At 31.5% G+C, this 13,439-nt stretch overlaps 1 protein-coding gene across 1 annotated transcript in view; it reads left to right on the top strand.

Moving 5' to 3' along the window:
• The window catches only part of LOC107447167 (putative sodium-dependent multivitamin transporter), a gene marked incomplete at its 3' end in the record, with an annotated part of 33,059 nt that extends 20,248 nt beyond the window's left edge, over positions 1–12,811 (top strand). The window contains 4 exon segments of the mRNA XM_087167416.1: positions 6,925–7,123; positions 10,649–10,803; positions 11,605–11,813; positions 12,740–12,811. Of these exon segments, the coding sequence (XP_087023542.1) occupies positions 6,925–7,123; positions 10,649–10,803; positions 11,605–11,813; positions 12,740–12,811 (635 nt within the window).
• Positions 12,812–13,439: the final 628 nt, after the last annotated feature.

Raw genomic sequence — 13,439 nt, 5'->3', positions numbered from 1 at the left:
TATTTTAATTTTCAAATCAAATTTTCATATGAGTGTTATGCCGCATTAATATCATAATATACACTTTGTGGTGGCATGATGGCAGAGTTGGCCGTACCTCAAATCTTCGGAACTGTATCAAAAATATTTCAATTTTATAACCGTTGTTGAACCGCTGATCCAAATTTTGAGTTTACTGCTACTAATGTTCAACTCCGTAACTTTGTAATTTTGAGCCCAATCCAGAAGGCAAGGGAACTCCTAAATCAGTACCCCCAGAGGTATTGATTTGTTATGGGAACTTGGAGGACTTTGTGACCCAGACGGGTTTAACGCGCATGAGTCACCATTTAATACACAGGGATTCTTCGGCTGACTGGATTCGAACTTTCGTTCTCACGAACACGAGTCCAACATCCTGCCAACCTGACTATCCCGGCCCTCCACTATGAATATTGACAAATTTATTAATTTGTAACTCTTTTATTGATTTATTTTTTTGTAATTTCGATTTAAGCATTTATTTCGGTATGACCCCAATTGTGAGATGGTCGATATCATATAAGACATTGATGCAATCGTGCTTTACAGATGATATTAAATCCATTGATTTAAATAAGAATGATTTTCTTTCTTTATAATAATTATCGCTAGATTATTGTTGTAGTTAATTTACGTCGCACTAGAGCTGACACCCCCGCTTCGGTAGCCGGACGACCTGCACACGAAGTCAAGCACTTTACGGCAGAACAGTTAAACCAGAACCGCACACCCACGGTCCCTACGCAGACTGATCCAAGTGGCGCACACTGACCGCAGCCAGTGATGCTTGACTTCGGTGATCTGCTGGTAACCGTGTCTTAACGATCAGTCCACTGCGGGATACCCTTTCTTCGTACGGGGTAAAAAAAGCAAACGATCAATAAATTAGTAATGAACAATACTGTGAAATCATGTGCTAAACTGAAAAACACATACCACCATAATCAATAAAGCTAAAATATATAATCTTTTCTTACTTATTACTATTTTTGTTCTCGCCGGTGGCTTTACGTTATTAGGTAAATGGAACACATTTCAGTAGTTTATCCCATCAAAATAGAGAGTAACTGTATTCAGTATCGTTTGGCATAATGGTGTTGCTCTAGTCGAACTCATGAATTTCAAAACTAACACAATCAAGTAATTTTTCTGGTACATATCTCTTTCGAGGGCCCGTAAAGAACATCTTCCTACAGTAAATATATTAAAACTGCACAGCATTTATTAGTTTTAAAGGGAACCAGATATGCAAATTGTACCTATATTAATATGTATGATAAAACTGCACTAATTATCATATTAAAAGTACTGCCTATAACCAAAATTAATTAAGTTTATGGGGAACAATAATAGCAAGGCCAGTTTTTACGTTTCTCCTAACTGAATTAGTTCAATTTTTTCATTAATGATTTTTTGGTCATAGCCTATAAATTTTAATTAGTACCTATTATCAAGATTAATTAAGCAACATTTGCGTCAAAATTAGTACTGTGATTTTTTTTCCTCCCAAACAATTAAAATTTTTTTTATTAATGTTACTTTTTTTTTGTTTTAACAGTACCTATTCTCAAAATTAATTAAGCAACTTCGCAGTTATCAAAATTAGTACGGTGACTTTTTTTTCTTCCTAAACAATTAAGATTTCTTTATTAATGTTACTTAATTTTTTTGTTTTAACAGTACCTATTCTCAAAATTAATTAAGCAACATTTGCGTCAAAATTAGTACGGTGATTTTTTTTCCATCTAAACAATTAAAATTTCTTTATTAATATTACTTAATTTTTTTGTTTTAACAGAACCTATTCTCAAAATTAATTAAGCAACATTTGCGTCAAAATTAGTACGGTGATTTGATTAAAATTTCTTTATTAATATTACTTAATTTTTTTGTTTTAACAGTACCTATTATCAAAATTAATTAAGCAACATTTGCGTCAAAATTAGTAAGGTGATTTTTTCCCCTCCTGAACATTAAGCAACATTTACGTCAAAATTAGTACGGTGATTTTTTCCCCACCTAAACAATTAAGATTTCTTTATTAATATTACTTAATTTTTTTGTTTTAACAGTACCTATTCTCAAGATTAATTAAGCATCATTGACATCAATAATAGTATGGCGAGCGTTAGTGAGCAGGGGGTAGAGGAGCCTCCTGATTTCTTTGTTAATCCCGCTTTTCCGAACATAAATTAATTATTTCAAATTCAATTTCCACTGATTTTAAATTATTAAGTTTTATAGAAATACGTTTTACCAGCACAATTACATAACAAAAAATTAACACGTGGTTCCCGATAACTTTAAAAATACTATGATGGTGACGTAATCCGGTGATCCTCATTCTAATTGATCATTTATCAGTCTGCCTCAGTATCTGAGGATCAGTATGTCTGACATAACGAATAAAATATAAATAAATATTAAAGAATGGGCAATAAACTCGTTTTTTGATCACACAGAGCTATAAGCCACCCAAGTCTTAAGATCAAAAGCAAATGTGACTTTTTCATCACGCCAAATTTCCATTTTGTAATTGCATTCCTGTGGCCTATTGGCGGCACCTATAGTATTTTTTCTGACAGATGTAACTAATTTTTGAACTAATAAACGAATGTTAATTTTTTTATTCCTTTATAATTCCTGTATACACCTTAGTAATTTCAAGTTTCTATGTCTTATAGTTTTTGTGCGGCAAAACAAAATGTAAGTTGAATACCCAAAACAGCGGCCCTTACGATTTTCTAATCTAGAGGGACGCATTTAGAATCGTGCTTTAATTGATCATGTAAAATATTAGTGTAAAAAATACATCATTTGTTTTGATATGATCAAAATAATAAAACGTCACGATATAAATAGCAAACATGTTCTCCGTAATTCTTGTTTCATTATATATAAACAATTTTTATTTGTAGACACATTAAGTTTAATTTTTTAGTAATTTTGATTCACTAGAATAAAATTATTCGTCACTTTTTAAAAATAATGTTAATGATTTAACTAATGATCGAGAATTTTTTTTTACATATTTAATTTTGTCGAATATCTACAGAGCATGCGCAAGTCGTTTTGCTCAACATGATACGTTACTCTGCGTATTTCATAAAGTTGTATTTATTTTGTGTAAAAGAAAAGGCCGATTTCCTTTTGTTGCGCTTATTTTTTAATTATTCACAAAATCAAAAGATTAATTAAACTCGCACAATTTACGGTATATAATCAAAATGAATGAAATTTGTAACAAAAAATTAAAATAGAATATTGGAGGAGGATGAAGAGAATTTTTCAAAAACAAAGATAACTTCTTAAATCTTAGTTTCCTCTCTTATAATAGCAATAACAATCATAAACAATCTCACTGTGACGCATCTGCTTTTTAGCACAAAGACTCAAAAAATTCGTTCAATGAATTTTGATCCGACCCATTGGATTCATCCGATTTTGATCGAACGATTAACTCTTTCAATTGTATTGAGCAAAGCAAAGATAACTTCTGAAATCTTAGTTTCCTCTCTTATACTAGCAATAATAATTATAAACAATCTTACGGTAACGTTTCTGCTTTCTAGCACAAAGACACAAAAAATTCGTTCAATGAATTTTGATCCGACTCATTGGATTCATCCGATTTTGATCGAACCATTAACTCTTTCATTTGTATTGAGCAAAGCAAAGATAACTTCTGAAATATTAGTTTCCTCTCTTATACCAGCAATAATAATTATAAACAATATTACGGTAACGTTTCTGCTTTCTAGCACAAAGACACAAAATATTCGTTCAATGAATTTTGATCCGACTCATTGGATTCATCCGATTTTGATCGAACCATTAACTCTTTCATTTGTATTGAGCAAAGCAAAGATAACTTCTGAAATCTTAGTTTCCTCTCTTATACTAGCAATAATGATTATAAACAATCTTACGGTAACGTAATGGTTCTGCTTTCTAGCACAAAGACACAAAAAATTCGTTCAATGAATTTTGATCCGACTCATTGGATTCATCCGATTTTGATCGAACCACTAACTCTTTCAATTGTATTGAGTAACACAATAGAATATCTCGATTTTTGATTCATTATTAAAGCAGTTAAAATAATTTTTTTCTTATTGGAATATTTTTTTAAAAGCAATTTAGAGGAATGCTTCCTTCTAATATAATTCCAAAAATATTTTCTCATGAACTCATTTTAATCTTTTCTGATAGCGCCGATAGCCCACTTGACTGACAGAACTACGAGGAAAAAAATTACTGAAAATGTTTTATTTTGTAATACATTTAGTTTATTACACAGTTGAACTTAAAACATGAATTTGTGAGAGTTGAAAGATAGTTTTAAACTGCGACTTTATGACATTTATGCAATCTCATTGAAAGTAATCAGAATGAACACATATTCGACACATTATTTTTTTATAAAATACTAGGAGGCACAGCCCCCTGTTCGCTACCGCTCACCAACCCCGGTGATTGCCTCGCAATAATTGTTTTTTCTTGCCAGAAAACAGTTTTTCTACTAAAGTTAAAAATATTCACTTAACATCTATGTACTGAAAGGAATTCTGTTAACTTTCGCTCTTGTGCCTCTTCTTCCCACTTCCAAATATTACTATCTATTAGTATTATAAACATTTAGATCTCTTGGTGAACAGAAGTGATTTTTTTAATTATCAATTTCTTTAAATAAATGAATTCTTAATACATTAAATTGTTCAAACAAATTTGATGAGTTCACAACCATATTTTAAAATTTTCACTATTAATAGCAGTTCTGAAAAAGAACTTTAAATTAGGGATACAAAAATATTTAACGGAAAACAATACCTTTAGACAAGCGATTAGGGACAGGACGATTCCATAATACAAACGGACTTAGAAAATTTAGAAAGGGGAAAATGAGCTCGATATCGGGAAAACGTTGCTGGTGAGAGTTTTAGCTTAGCAAAATATCGCCTTATTTTAGCACCAACATTGGAAGTCAAATTTCGGCGGGATTTTCTGGAAGAAAAAAAAAACTTAACTAGGGTCATCAAAAAGGAAAGAATTTATTATTAGGCTTTACAGAGAAGACAGTCAGTTTCGATTTTTCTTTATCTTCAAAGAACGTTTTTGATGCAGAGAGGTACGTACCTCAGTACTGTTGACAATTATCGGTCGCTGCTCCAGCAATTCTGTACATGTTGGAGGAGCGTGAGGGGGGGGGAAATCATGAAAAGAATTTAGTGTATAAACCAGGCAGTGGCACTTGAACTTAAAAAACATCAGTTCCCGGTATACGCTACACTGATGTTTTTTAAGGTCAAGTGCCATTGCCCGGTATATATTTGCCCGGTTTACGTTACACTGATGTTTTTTTAAGGTCAAGTGCCACTGCCCGGTATACCCTACACTTATGTTTTTTTAGGTTCAGTGCCATTTCTCGGTATGTATTTGCCCGGTATACCCTACGCTGATGTTTTTTTAAGGTCAAGTGCCATTGCCCGGTATATATTTGCCCGGTATACGCTACACTGATGTTTTTTTAAGGTCAAGTGCCATTGCCCGGTATAATTCTCACATTTCATACTTTGCCTAAAAACATCCAGCATTCTATACAATGCCGGCGTTTCATACTTTGCCGGTAACATACATATATTAAGACCTAACTAACTTTAAAGTAAAAAAAAAATTGAAAACAAAAGCAAAACAGATAACAATAATAAAAACAAAGACATAACGAAAAAATTCAACAAATAACATATTTTATACGAGTTCGAAAATGACAGCAAACGTCGCAAAAAATAAACATAAAAACAAATGCGAACGGTGACGGTAAACCTTTGAAATTTAGCCAATACGCCAAGGAAGCGAACAAAAAAGTCCCCAATATTCTCAGTGTAATTACCCTCTTTCCCTATTTTTACTCTTCCGACGAAACTCTAAGTTTTTAACATTATGGAATCGTCCTTCCCCTAGTCGCTTGTTACCTTTAGGGCTTTCGTTAATTTTATGCTGATGACAACCTAAACAATATGGAAATGAATGGGGGAAAACTGGATCCTACCACGTGATTTTCTGGCCAATAAAAATGCGCCGACAACAATGGAAAACGGTATCAGACTATTATGATTTTATGTTATATAGAGATACAGTAATAATGTGCTCGTTTTAACTGTACTACCATCTAAAATAATAATTTTATGCTAATAAAAAGTCAATGAAACCTAGCTCTAACATACTAAAAATAAATAATGGAGGTTAAATTTTATAATTTTTTAAAAATATTTTTCTGTTAATTAAGGCTTTAATTGCTATTGATAGTTATCTGGGGCTAACTGATAATCAGTTTGAAATTGATAATGGAATAAGTTGTTACTTACCTCTAGAGATGAGTTTGAGCTCTATTTTAGAGGTCAGTATCCCTGAATTTTTATCCGAGCCCACATTAATATTAGAGTAATTTCTGTTAGTCTCTTTATTAGTAGAGTAATATCTGTGATAGTGTAACTTTAAATGTAATAGGTTTCTCATAGTAAGACTTCATATCTCTTAAACTACTTTGGATTGTCAGTTTTGTGAGATTTAGAATTTAATAATTAAAAAATTAGAATAAATGTATTAAAATTAGATTTACATGTTTTTACATGTTCTTTTAATTACAAATTTATTTACAAATGAAACAATTCTATTTCACATTATTAAACCTACCTATATTTTGTATTAAAATCTATGACAGTTTTCTAAAGACAATGCTCATTAAACACCAGGTAAATTTAGTAGTATAAAAATTTTGACTAGTTGCTTGTATTTATTATTTATATTTAAGAATAAATTATAAATAACGATTTTAACTTTCTTAAAGTAGAGTAATAATAGTTATAATCGGCATTTTATTTTCTAACGTTTATTTGTTTTTAGATTGTACCCTTTTATATAGTCAATCGATTGAGCATTTACCCTGGACTTACTGGACTTTGTATAGCAGGGATTTTTAGCGGATCTCTAAGTACGATTTCTTCAGCTCTGAACTCACTGTCAACTGTGACCGTGGTTGATTTTATTCAGCCTCTCTTAAAGTTAAGCGAAAAAAGAAATGTACAGTTAGCCAAATTATTTAGTAAGTATTATACTTGGGTTTTTAGAAATTTACTGTCAACTGGGATTACTTTTGTCCGCCTTTTAGAAAAAGGCTGTTACTCATTGAATTTAAGAATTATTAAAAAAAGGAGAAAAAAAAATCCGAACACTGTAGGGTGTAATGTTTCCATAATTGAGGCAGACGTATTTCCATTCTTAAATAATTTATATGTGTAAAAATAATTAATTAGCTTGTAACTTGGCTGTTAACTTCGATACGTAAAACTCCTATAGATTTCCTAGCTTCCAAATTTCCGTTATTTCATAAATTTAAACATTCCTTATCCCTTTTTAAGCTATTTAAATCAATTAACTTGAGCCGCGATGGCTCAGGGGATAGAGCACTCTCCTTCCAATGAGGTGAACCGGGTTCGAATCCCAGTCGATACGAATTCCGCATCCGGCTTGCACCCCCCCACAGACAGTGCTTACGTGAAATATCCTCAGTGGTAGATGGATCATGGGTTAGAGTCCCCTTGTCACCTGGCTAACCGTGGGAAGCTCTCGTGGTTTTCCTCTCCTTGTACCGCAAATGCGGGTTAGTTCCATCCAAAAGTCCTCAACGAAGGTGAAAATGAAAAAAATTGAAAAAATATGACAACCAAAGCTGGGTACCAGCTTCAGATGTCATACATGCAAAACTTTTTCTATCGAGAAATATTGGTTTTGAAGAAAACCAGTGATATTTGCTTAAGTGTTGAATATTTAGATTTCAAAATTGATATTATTGATAAACAAATTAAAATTGGTGTTTAAGACAGAAGAAAATCTTTTAATTTTAAAGTTATTTTTTTTCTGTAATTTTAGTGCTAATTTGTGCAGTAAAATTTTCAAAATTTAGTTTTTTCTCAATTGTTTAGAATTAATAAAATCTGAAATAATGTTTTTAGTTTTCAAGAGGCAACTGGTAATTTTTTTAAAAATTTAGATGATAATGGTTTTCCCTTTAATTTCTGTAATATTGATTTTAAAATTAAGAAAATGATTGATAATTATTAGTTTCTCATTTGGTTTAGCAAAATTCAAATCTTGTTCGAGTCTACTTGCTCAAGCTTTTCTTTTAATGACGTCTTTACTTTCTTAACCTCTGTCCTTTTTTCTTTAAACTGCGCAGGATAGGGGGCGTTTGTTTTTATGTTTATTTTATTTCAGTTGTGGTTTGCAATCGGTTTGGGATTCTTAGTTATTGGATTTTTTTTATTTTTCAAGTTAACTTTAGTTCTTACTTTTATTTTGTATTTGTCTTGTTTTTATTCTGATTTTAAAGTGTATTTTATATTGTTTTTTCTTTTTTTTTCCAATGGCAGGCACCGAATTTGAATCTTTGCCTATACTATGCCAGAATTGTTGCTTATTTCGCGTTACCCAGTGGGCACCTGTGAACCAAAGTCACGGAGGCGAGCAACATTGCCCACGCCACACTGTTTAACCCGTTTAAACAACCCGTTTAAAGGGTGGGCCACATTCACACACATTATACACACACACAACAGAGGACAGCACAAAGAGAGAGAGAAACATCCATGCCCAGAGCGGGATTCGAACCCGCAGCCTATGGCTTCGCAGTCAGGCACGCTAACCGCTCGGCCACCTGGCCTGCTATTTTATATTGTATTCTTCTGTGTTTTATTGTATATTATGAATTCTTTTCCTGGATTATGGCAAAACTTTTGGGGTACAGAAAAGACAATTTTTAGACTTTTGTCTTGCTTTCTCGATAGAAAAAGTTTTGCTTTTATGACATCTGAAGCTGGTACCCCCTGACGACGTCAGCTTTGGTTATCATATTTTTCCAATTTTTTTCATTTTCACGTTCGTTTAACTCCTCTTGGTTTCATTACTGCCAAGCGCGTTTTTCCATTTGGATGTATTACTATTATCTTTGATTGCTTTTATATTTTGAATTCTTTTCCTCAACGAAGGCAAATTTCTCCCAATACTTGATCCAGGAGTTCCCTTATTTTCTAGATTAGGTTTAAAATTACAAGGCTACGTAGTTAAGCATTAGTTGTCGCAAACCCCCCATAAAATTGGGCCGCCTGTTCAACGACGGTTAAAATAAAATCACCGTGTCGCTACTTTATTCATGAATCCAGTTCTTTAGTTATGTCTACTGACGAAACAAATTTTGGATATTTCCAACACTTTCTGAAAATCTCTCACAGAAAATGCTACGTGTTGTCCTGTATGCGATAATTTAGGGAATAATATATTGCATTTTTTTAACTGTTCATTCACAAAAGTGCGTAAAGGTTGAAAGTGTTTTTTTAAGCGAAACATTAAAAATTAATAAGAATAGATGAAACTATTATGATGAAAAATTTACAAGCAAGTTGTAGGGATGTATTTATATCCTAATCATCTAAACCAGGGATGGGGAAACTACGGCCCGCGAGCCAACTGTGGCCCGCCGGAAGATTTTATCCGGCCCGCGGACAGAATTTTAACTAGCCGATCAGTGGCGAATATATCTACTTTGTTTAAAACTATTTTTGTTGATTTCTTTTTTAACAAAGTACTGATGACCTTTTCACTTTCTTTATTTTTGTTTTACAAAACATAAATTAATTAAAATAGTTAGCACAAACAGCTTTAACTGGTAAAATGTTGAAAGCAAAAGTTCTTTATAGAATAGCTGTAGATTAGCTCCAACTAGTATTTGTCTTTCTCGAGGAGCAGACATATGGAATCTAATATAGGTGAATTGTACTTCACATGAGGCTGACTACGCGTTTTAAGTTCCAACGAACGGATTTTTCTGCCGGCTCGAGTTCTAACATAATTTACTGCGTATGGAAAGGTTGCACACATACAACGTCATTGAAAATAATGGTGAAATTATTAAATGTATAAAATGGCTACTGCCTTTTTCAGTTATTTGTAAAAATTTTTTATCCCAAAATGGCAACTAAAAAACGCAAAGTTGATGTAGAGTGACATGCACTCAATGATGAATTGACTTTATTTTATTTCAGAAGTTTTTACTCGGCCCACCAAACTTTTTTTTCTAGATTTTTGGCCCACGACCAAAAAAGTTTGCCCATCCCTGATCTAAACCATCTGTAGGTATGTGATTCCTTGACTTTTTCATCTCGGTAGACGGTGTCCAGGCATGTGGCGAATTTCGGAGGGTGCAAATGAAAAAAAAATATTGCAACGAATAGGTGCTTAAGAATAGAAAGAATTCGTTGGAAAATTATTAATAAATATTTGTTTTTAGTGTATTTTTGTGTAGTTAGTAATAATTGTTGCATCAAGAAAACTACGCATCAGTTCAATATTAAAGTTAAAAATGGTCAATAATAGAAAGAGTTAACTGAATAAATGCTAATAGTTATTTTCTTTGGCATATTTTTGTCATTTAGTTAGTAATAACTGTTGCGGCAAGAATCGGTGAATAACTATGCATGAGACAAATATTAATGCCAAAAAGCGATAAACAAGCCAAAATGTAGTATTTGTAACCAAATTGTTTATTTTAACGAACTTATTTGTTTGGTTACAGGTTTCTTTTTTGGAATAACGTGTATTAGTCTCACATTTAGCTTTTTCAATGTCCAAAGTCTGAAGCAGCTGGGTGTTAGTCTTATCGGCACTTTAGAAGGACCGATGTTCGCCATTTTTCTGTTTGGCGTTTTATCTCGAAAAGTATCTGAAAAGGTTGATTTGATAATTTCAATATTTTCATCAATATTTATTATTTTTCTAAATAAATTGTTCGACTTTTGATTGATTTTTCTTATTCTAAATTTTAAAAGTTTAGTATGAATACGGTTTTTGAAATATAATCACCATTTTTATTTCTTAAATTTGAATTGGAAACAAATATACAATATAATATGAAGCTTATCGAATGAATCAATTTCTGGTTAGAAACAGAATTAGAAACAGAAGATGGACGATAGCCATTTGTTTTTATGACAATTTATGGTTCAATCCCCCCATTTTTTAAAGCAATAATTTTTCTTTGAAGAATAATTTAAGCTCTCAAGTTTTCTCAAAATAAAGAAAATAACATATTGCCTAAATTGTACAAAAAAGTTTAATTTTTCTTTTGGATGATTTTATGATTTATTTGGTGCCCTTTCTCTGTAAGGTTAAATTTTAATAGTAAATTTACCTCAATTTCATGATGGCTCACTTTATTTAGAATGAAATTTGACAGCAACTTGAGATTATTAGCTAAACCTTGGTTTTCTTGAACATTAACTTTTATTTCCAAAATGTTTGAAGTCTACGCATTTTTTTATAATTACAAAAGTACTCGCTCAAATAAAAATAATTTTTTTATTGACGTCTTAACAGAAAACCTTTAGTGTATCTTCGTTGAAGAATTTTGTATAGTTTTTAACGAAGTGTTTAAATAAAATACTATATGAAATATCAGTTAAATTATTCATTCCTCTTTATCTTAATATTATTTAATTTTTACTCATAACTCATACTCTATTTTTATTTCAGAGTGTATTAATTGGAACATTGCTGAGCTTACCCATAACCTGTTTTATTGGTTTCGGATCCTTAATAAGCGGCTACATTGAGCCTCCATTAGAGCTGAAAGCTAACAACTGCTCCTCTTTCGGAGGGATTCCAAATGTGACAGATTGCTGTGAAGTAAAAAACAATTTCACATCAGAGTTCACATCAACATCTCATGCTAATGATCTCAAGTAAGTTAATTTATAATTGTTATGGACAGTACTTTTATAGATCTGTAAGATGCGTATTTGAAGGTTAGTTTACAGTTTATTTAATAAAGGAAATATAAATAATTTTTTAAAACTTTTTTATTATTTTTATTTCTAATGAGCTGCACAATCAGTCTTCCCGATGAGCAGACCTAGTGCGTTGTATAGAAGTGGTATCCACACTTTCAGGACCACCACAATGGGTGAGATACCGTTGACCATGTTAATTTGGACGTCTAGTTTCTGCCACACTAGATGGCTGCACCGAGACTCTATTTGGATGCCAAAGTGCACTAGGAATTTAATTATAATTATTTTTAAAACTTACTTCATCGAAAAATTCAATAAAGTAAGATTAGATTGGGTGGAATTAAACTTTTTTCTTATTTTTAAATTTTAGACAGCATTCTATTTTAATGTGCTTTAAAGAAATATCATAAATATATAAAAATTTAGGAAAGAAAATGTAGGAAATTAGGAATTTTCTCAAAGAACCTAATTTCATATAGAATTGCAGTTTCGTACTGCAATTCTAGATGAAACATTGATATTATATCGCAAGACTTAATATAACAAGAACTGATCCAGGCAAAACGATATGAACAATTCTTATTTTGCTCATGTTCAAAACATATATTTTCAAAAATTTCGACAAACTTTTTTTAAAAATAAAGTTTCTTAAATTATATAGAAAAATTCCACATTTTCCTTACTCCTCAGTTTAATTGTAGTAAATTCCCACAATTTTACCAATACATGCTTGACAATAGTTACTAAAAGGAATTTATTAAATTACTAATAAATCAATGTTATAGGATTAAAAAGTTTGTAAATATGTTTATAATTCTTAGCTTTTTTCGCTTATAAACTATACTATCTTTACTCATAATAAAAACCCTATTTTTCAGTGATACATTTGTGTTATTCAAGATTTCGTTTCCCTGGTTTCCTATTATTGGATGTTTTTGTGCATCTTTTATGACTTTTATGACATCATGCTTACTAGGTAGGTAAAATCGATTTTTTTATCTTCCTAAATGATTTGTTATTATTTCTCCAGTAATTTTGCTTTTCTTCGCAACCTGTTTTTTTAAATTTTATTTCAAATACCGTTGATTTTAAATTATTTAGTTCCCCCCCCCTATATTTTGAAGGTTAAGAATCCAAATATGTTAAAAAATATATGTTTACTCAGAGAAAGTACATTTTTGTGTCTGATCTCGTGACTTAATTAATAGTTAGCACTAATTAATTTGCATATTTGAGGTCACCCCCAGGAACCATTAAGATTGACACTTAATTCGTGAAAATCCGATCATTAGAACAAAAGTTGTTTAGGGTGATTAGTTTTTTTTTAATTTTTAGGACTGTGCATTAAAATAACTGTAAAGGTTTTGTTTACGACGCTACTTTTCTCAAGTAAACACTCAAAATTACCACACACTACTTTTTTGTGAATAAATAATTAAAGTTTTTTTTTTTTCATTTTCCCTAAAAGAGTAACTAGCTATTTTTAACCTTAGCGAAAAATCACTAGCTTTCAAACTGCATCAAACCATCAAGGAGCGTATCTGACCCGGGTTCTGGTTGAGGGTATTTCAGTTTCAT

The sequence above is a fragment of the Parasteatoda tepidariorum genome, chromosome 7 (assembly GCF_982258835.1).
Source record: "Parasteatoda tepidariorum strain Cologne lab strain chromosome 7, Ptep-v5.0, whole genome shotgun sequence".
Classification (NCBI taxonomy): Eukaryota; Metazoa; Arthropoda; class Arachnida; order Araneae; family Theridiidae; genus Parasteatoda; species Parasteatoda tepidariorum.
This window is presented reverse-complemented; position numbering and strand designations above follow the sequence as displayed.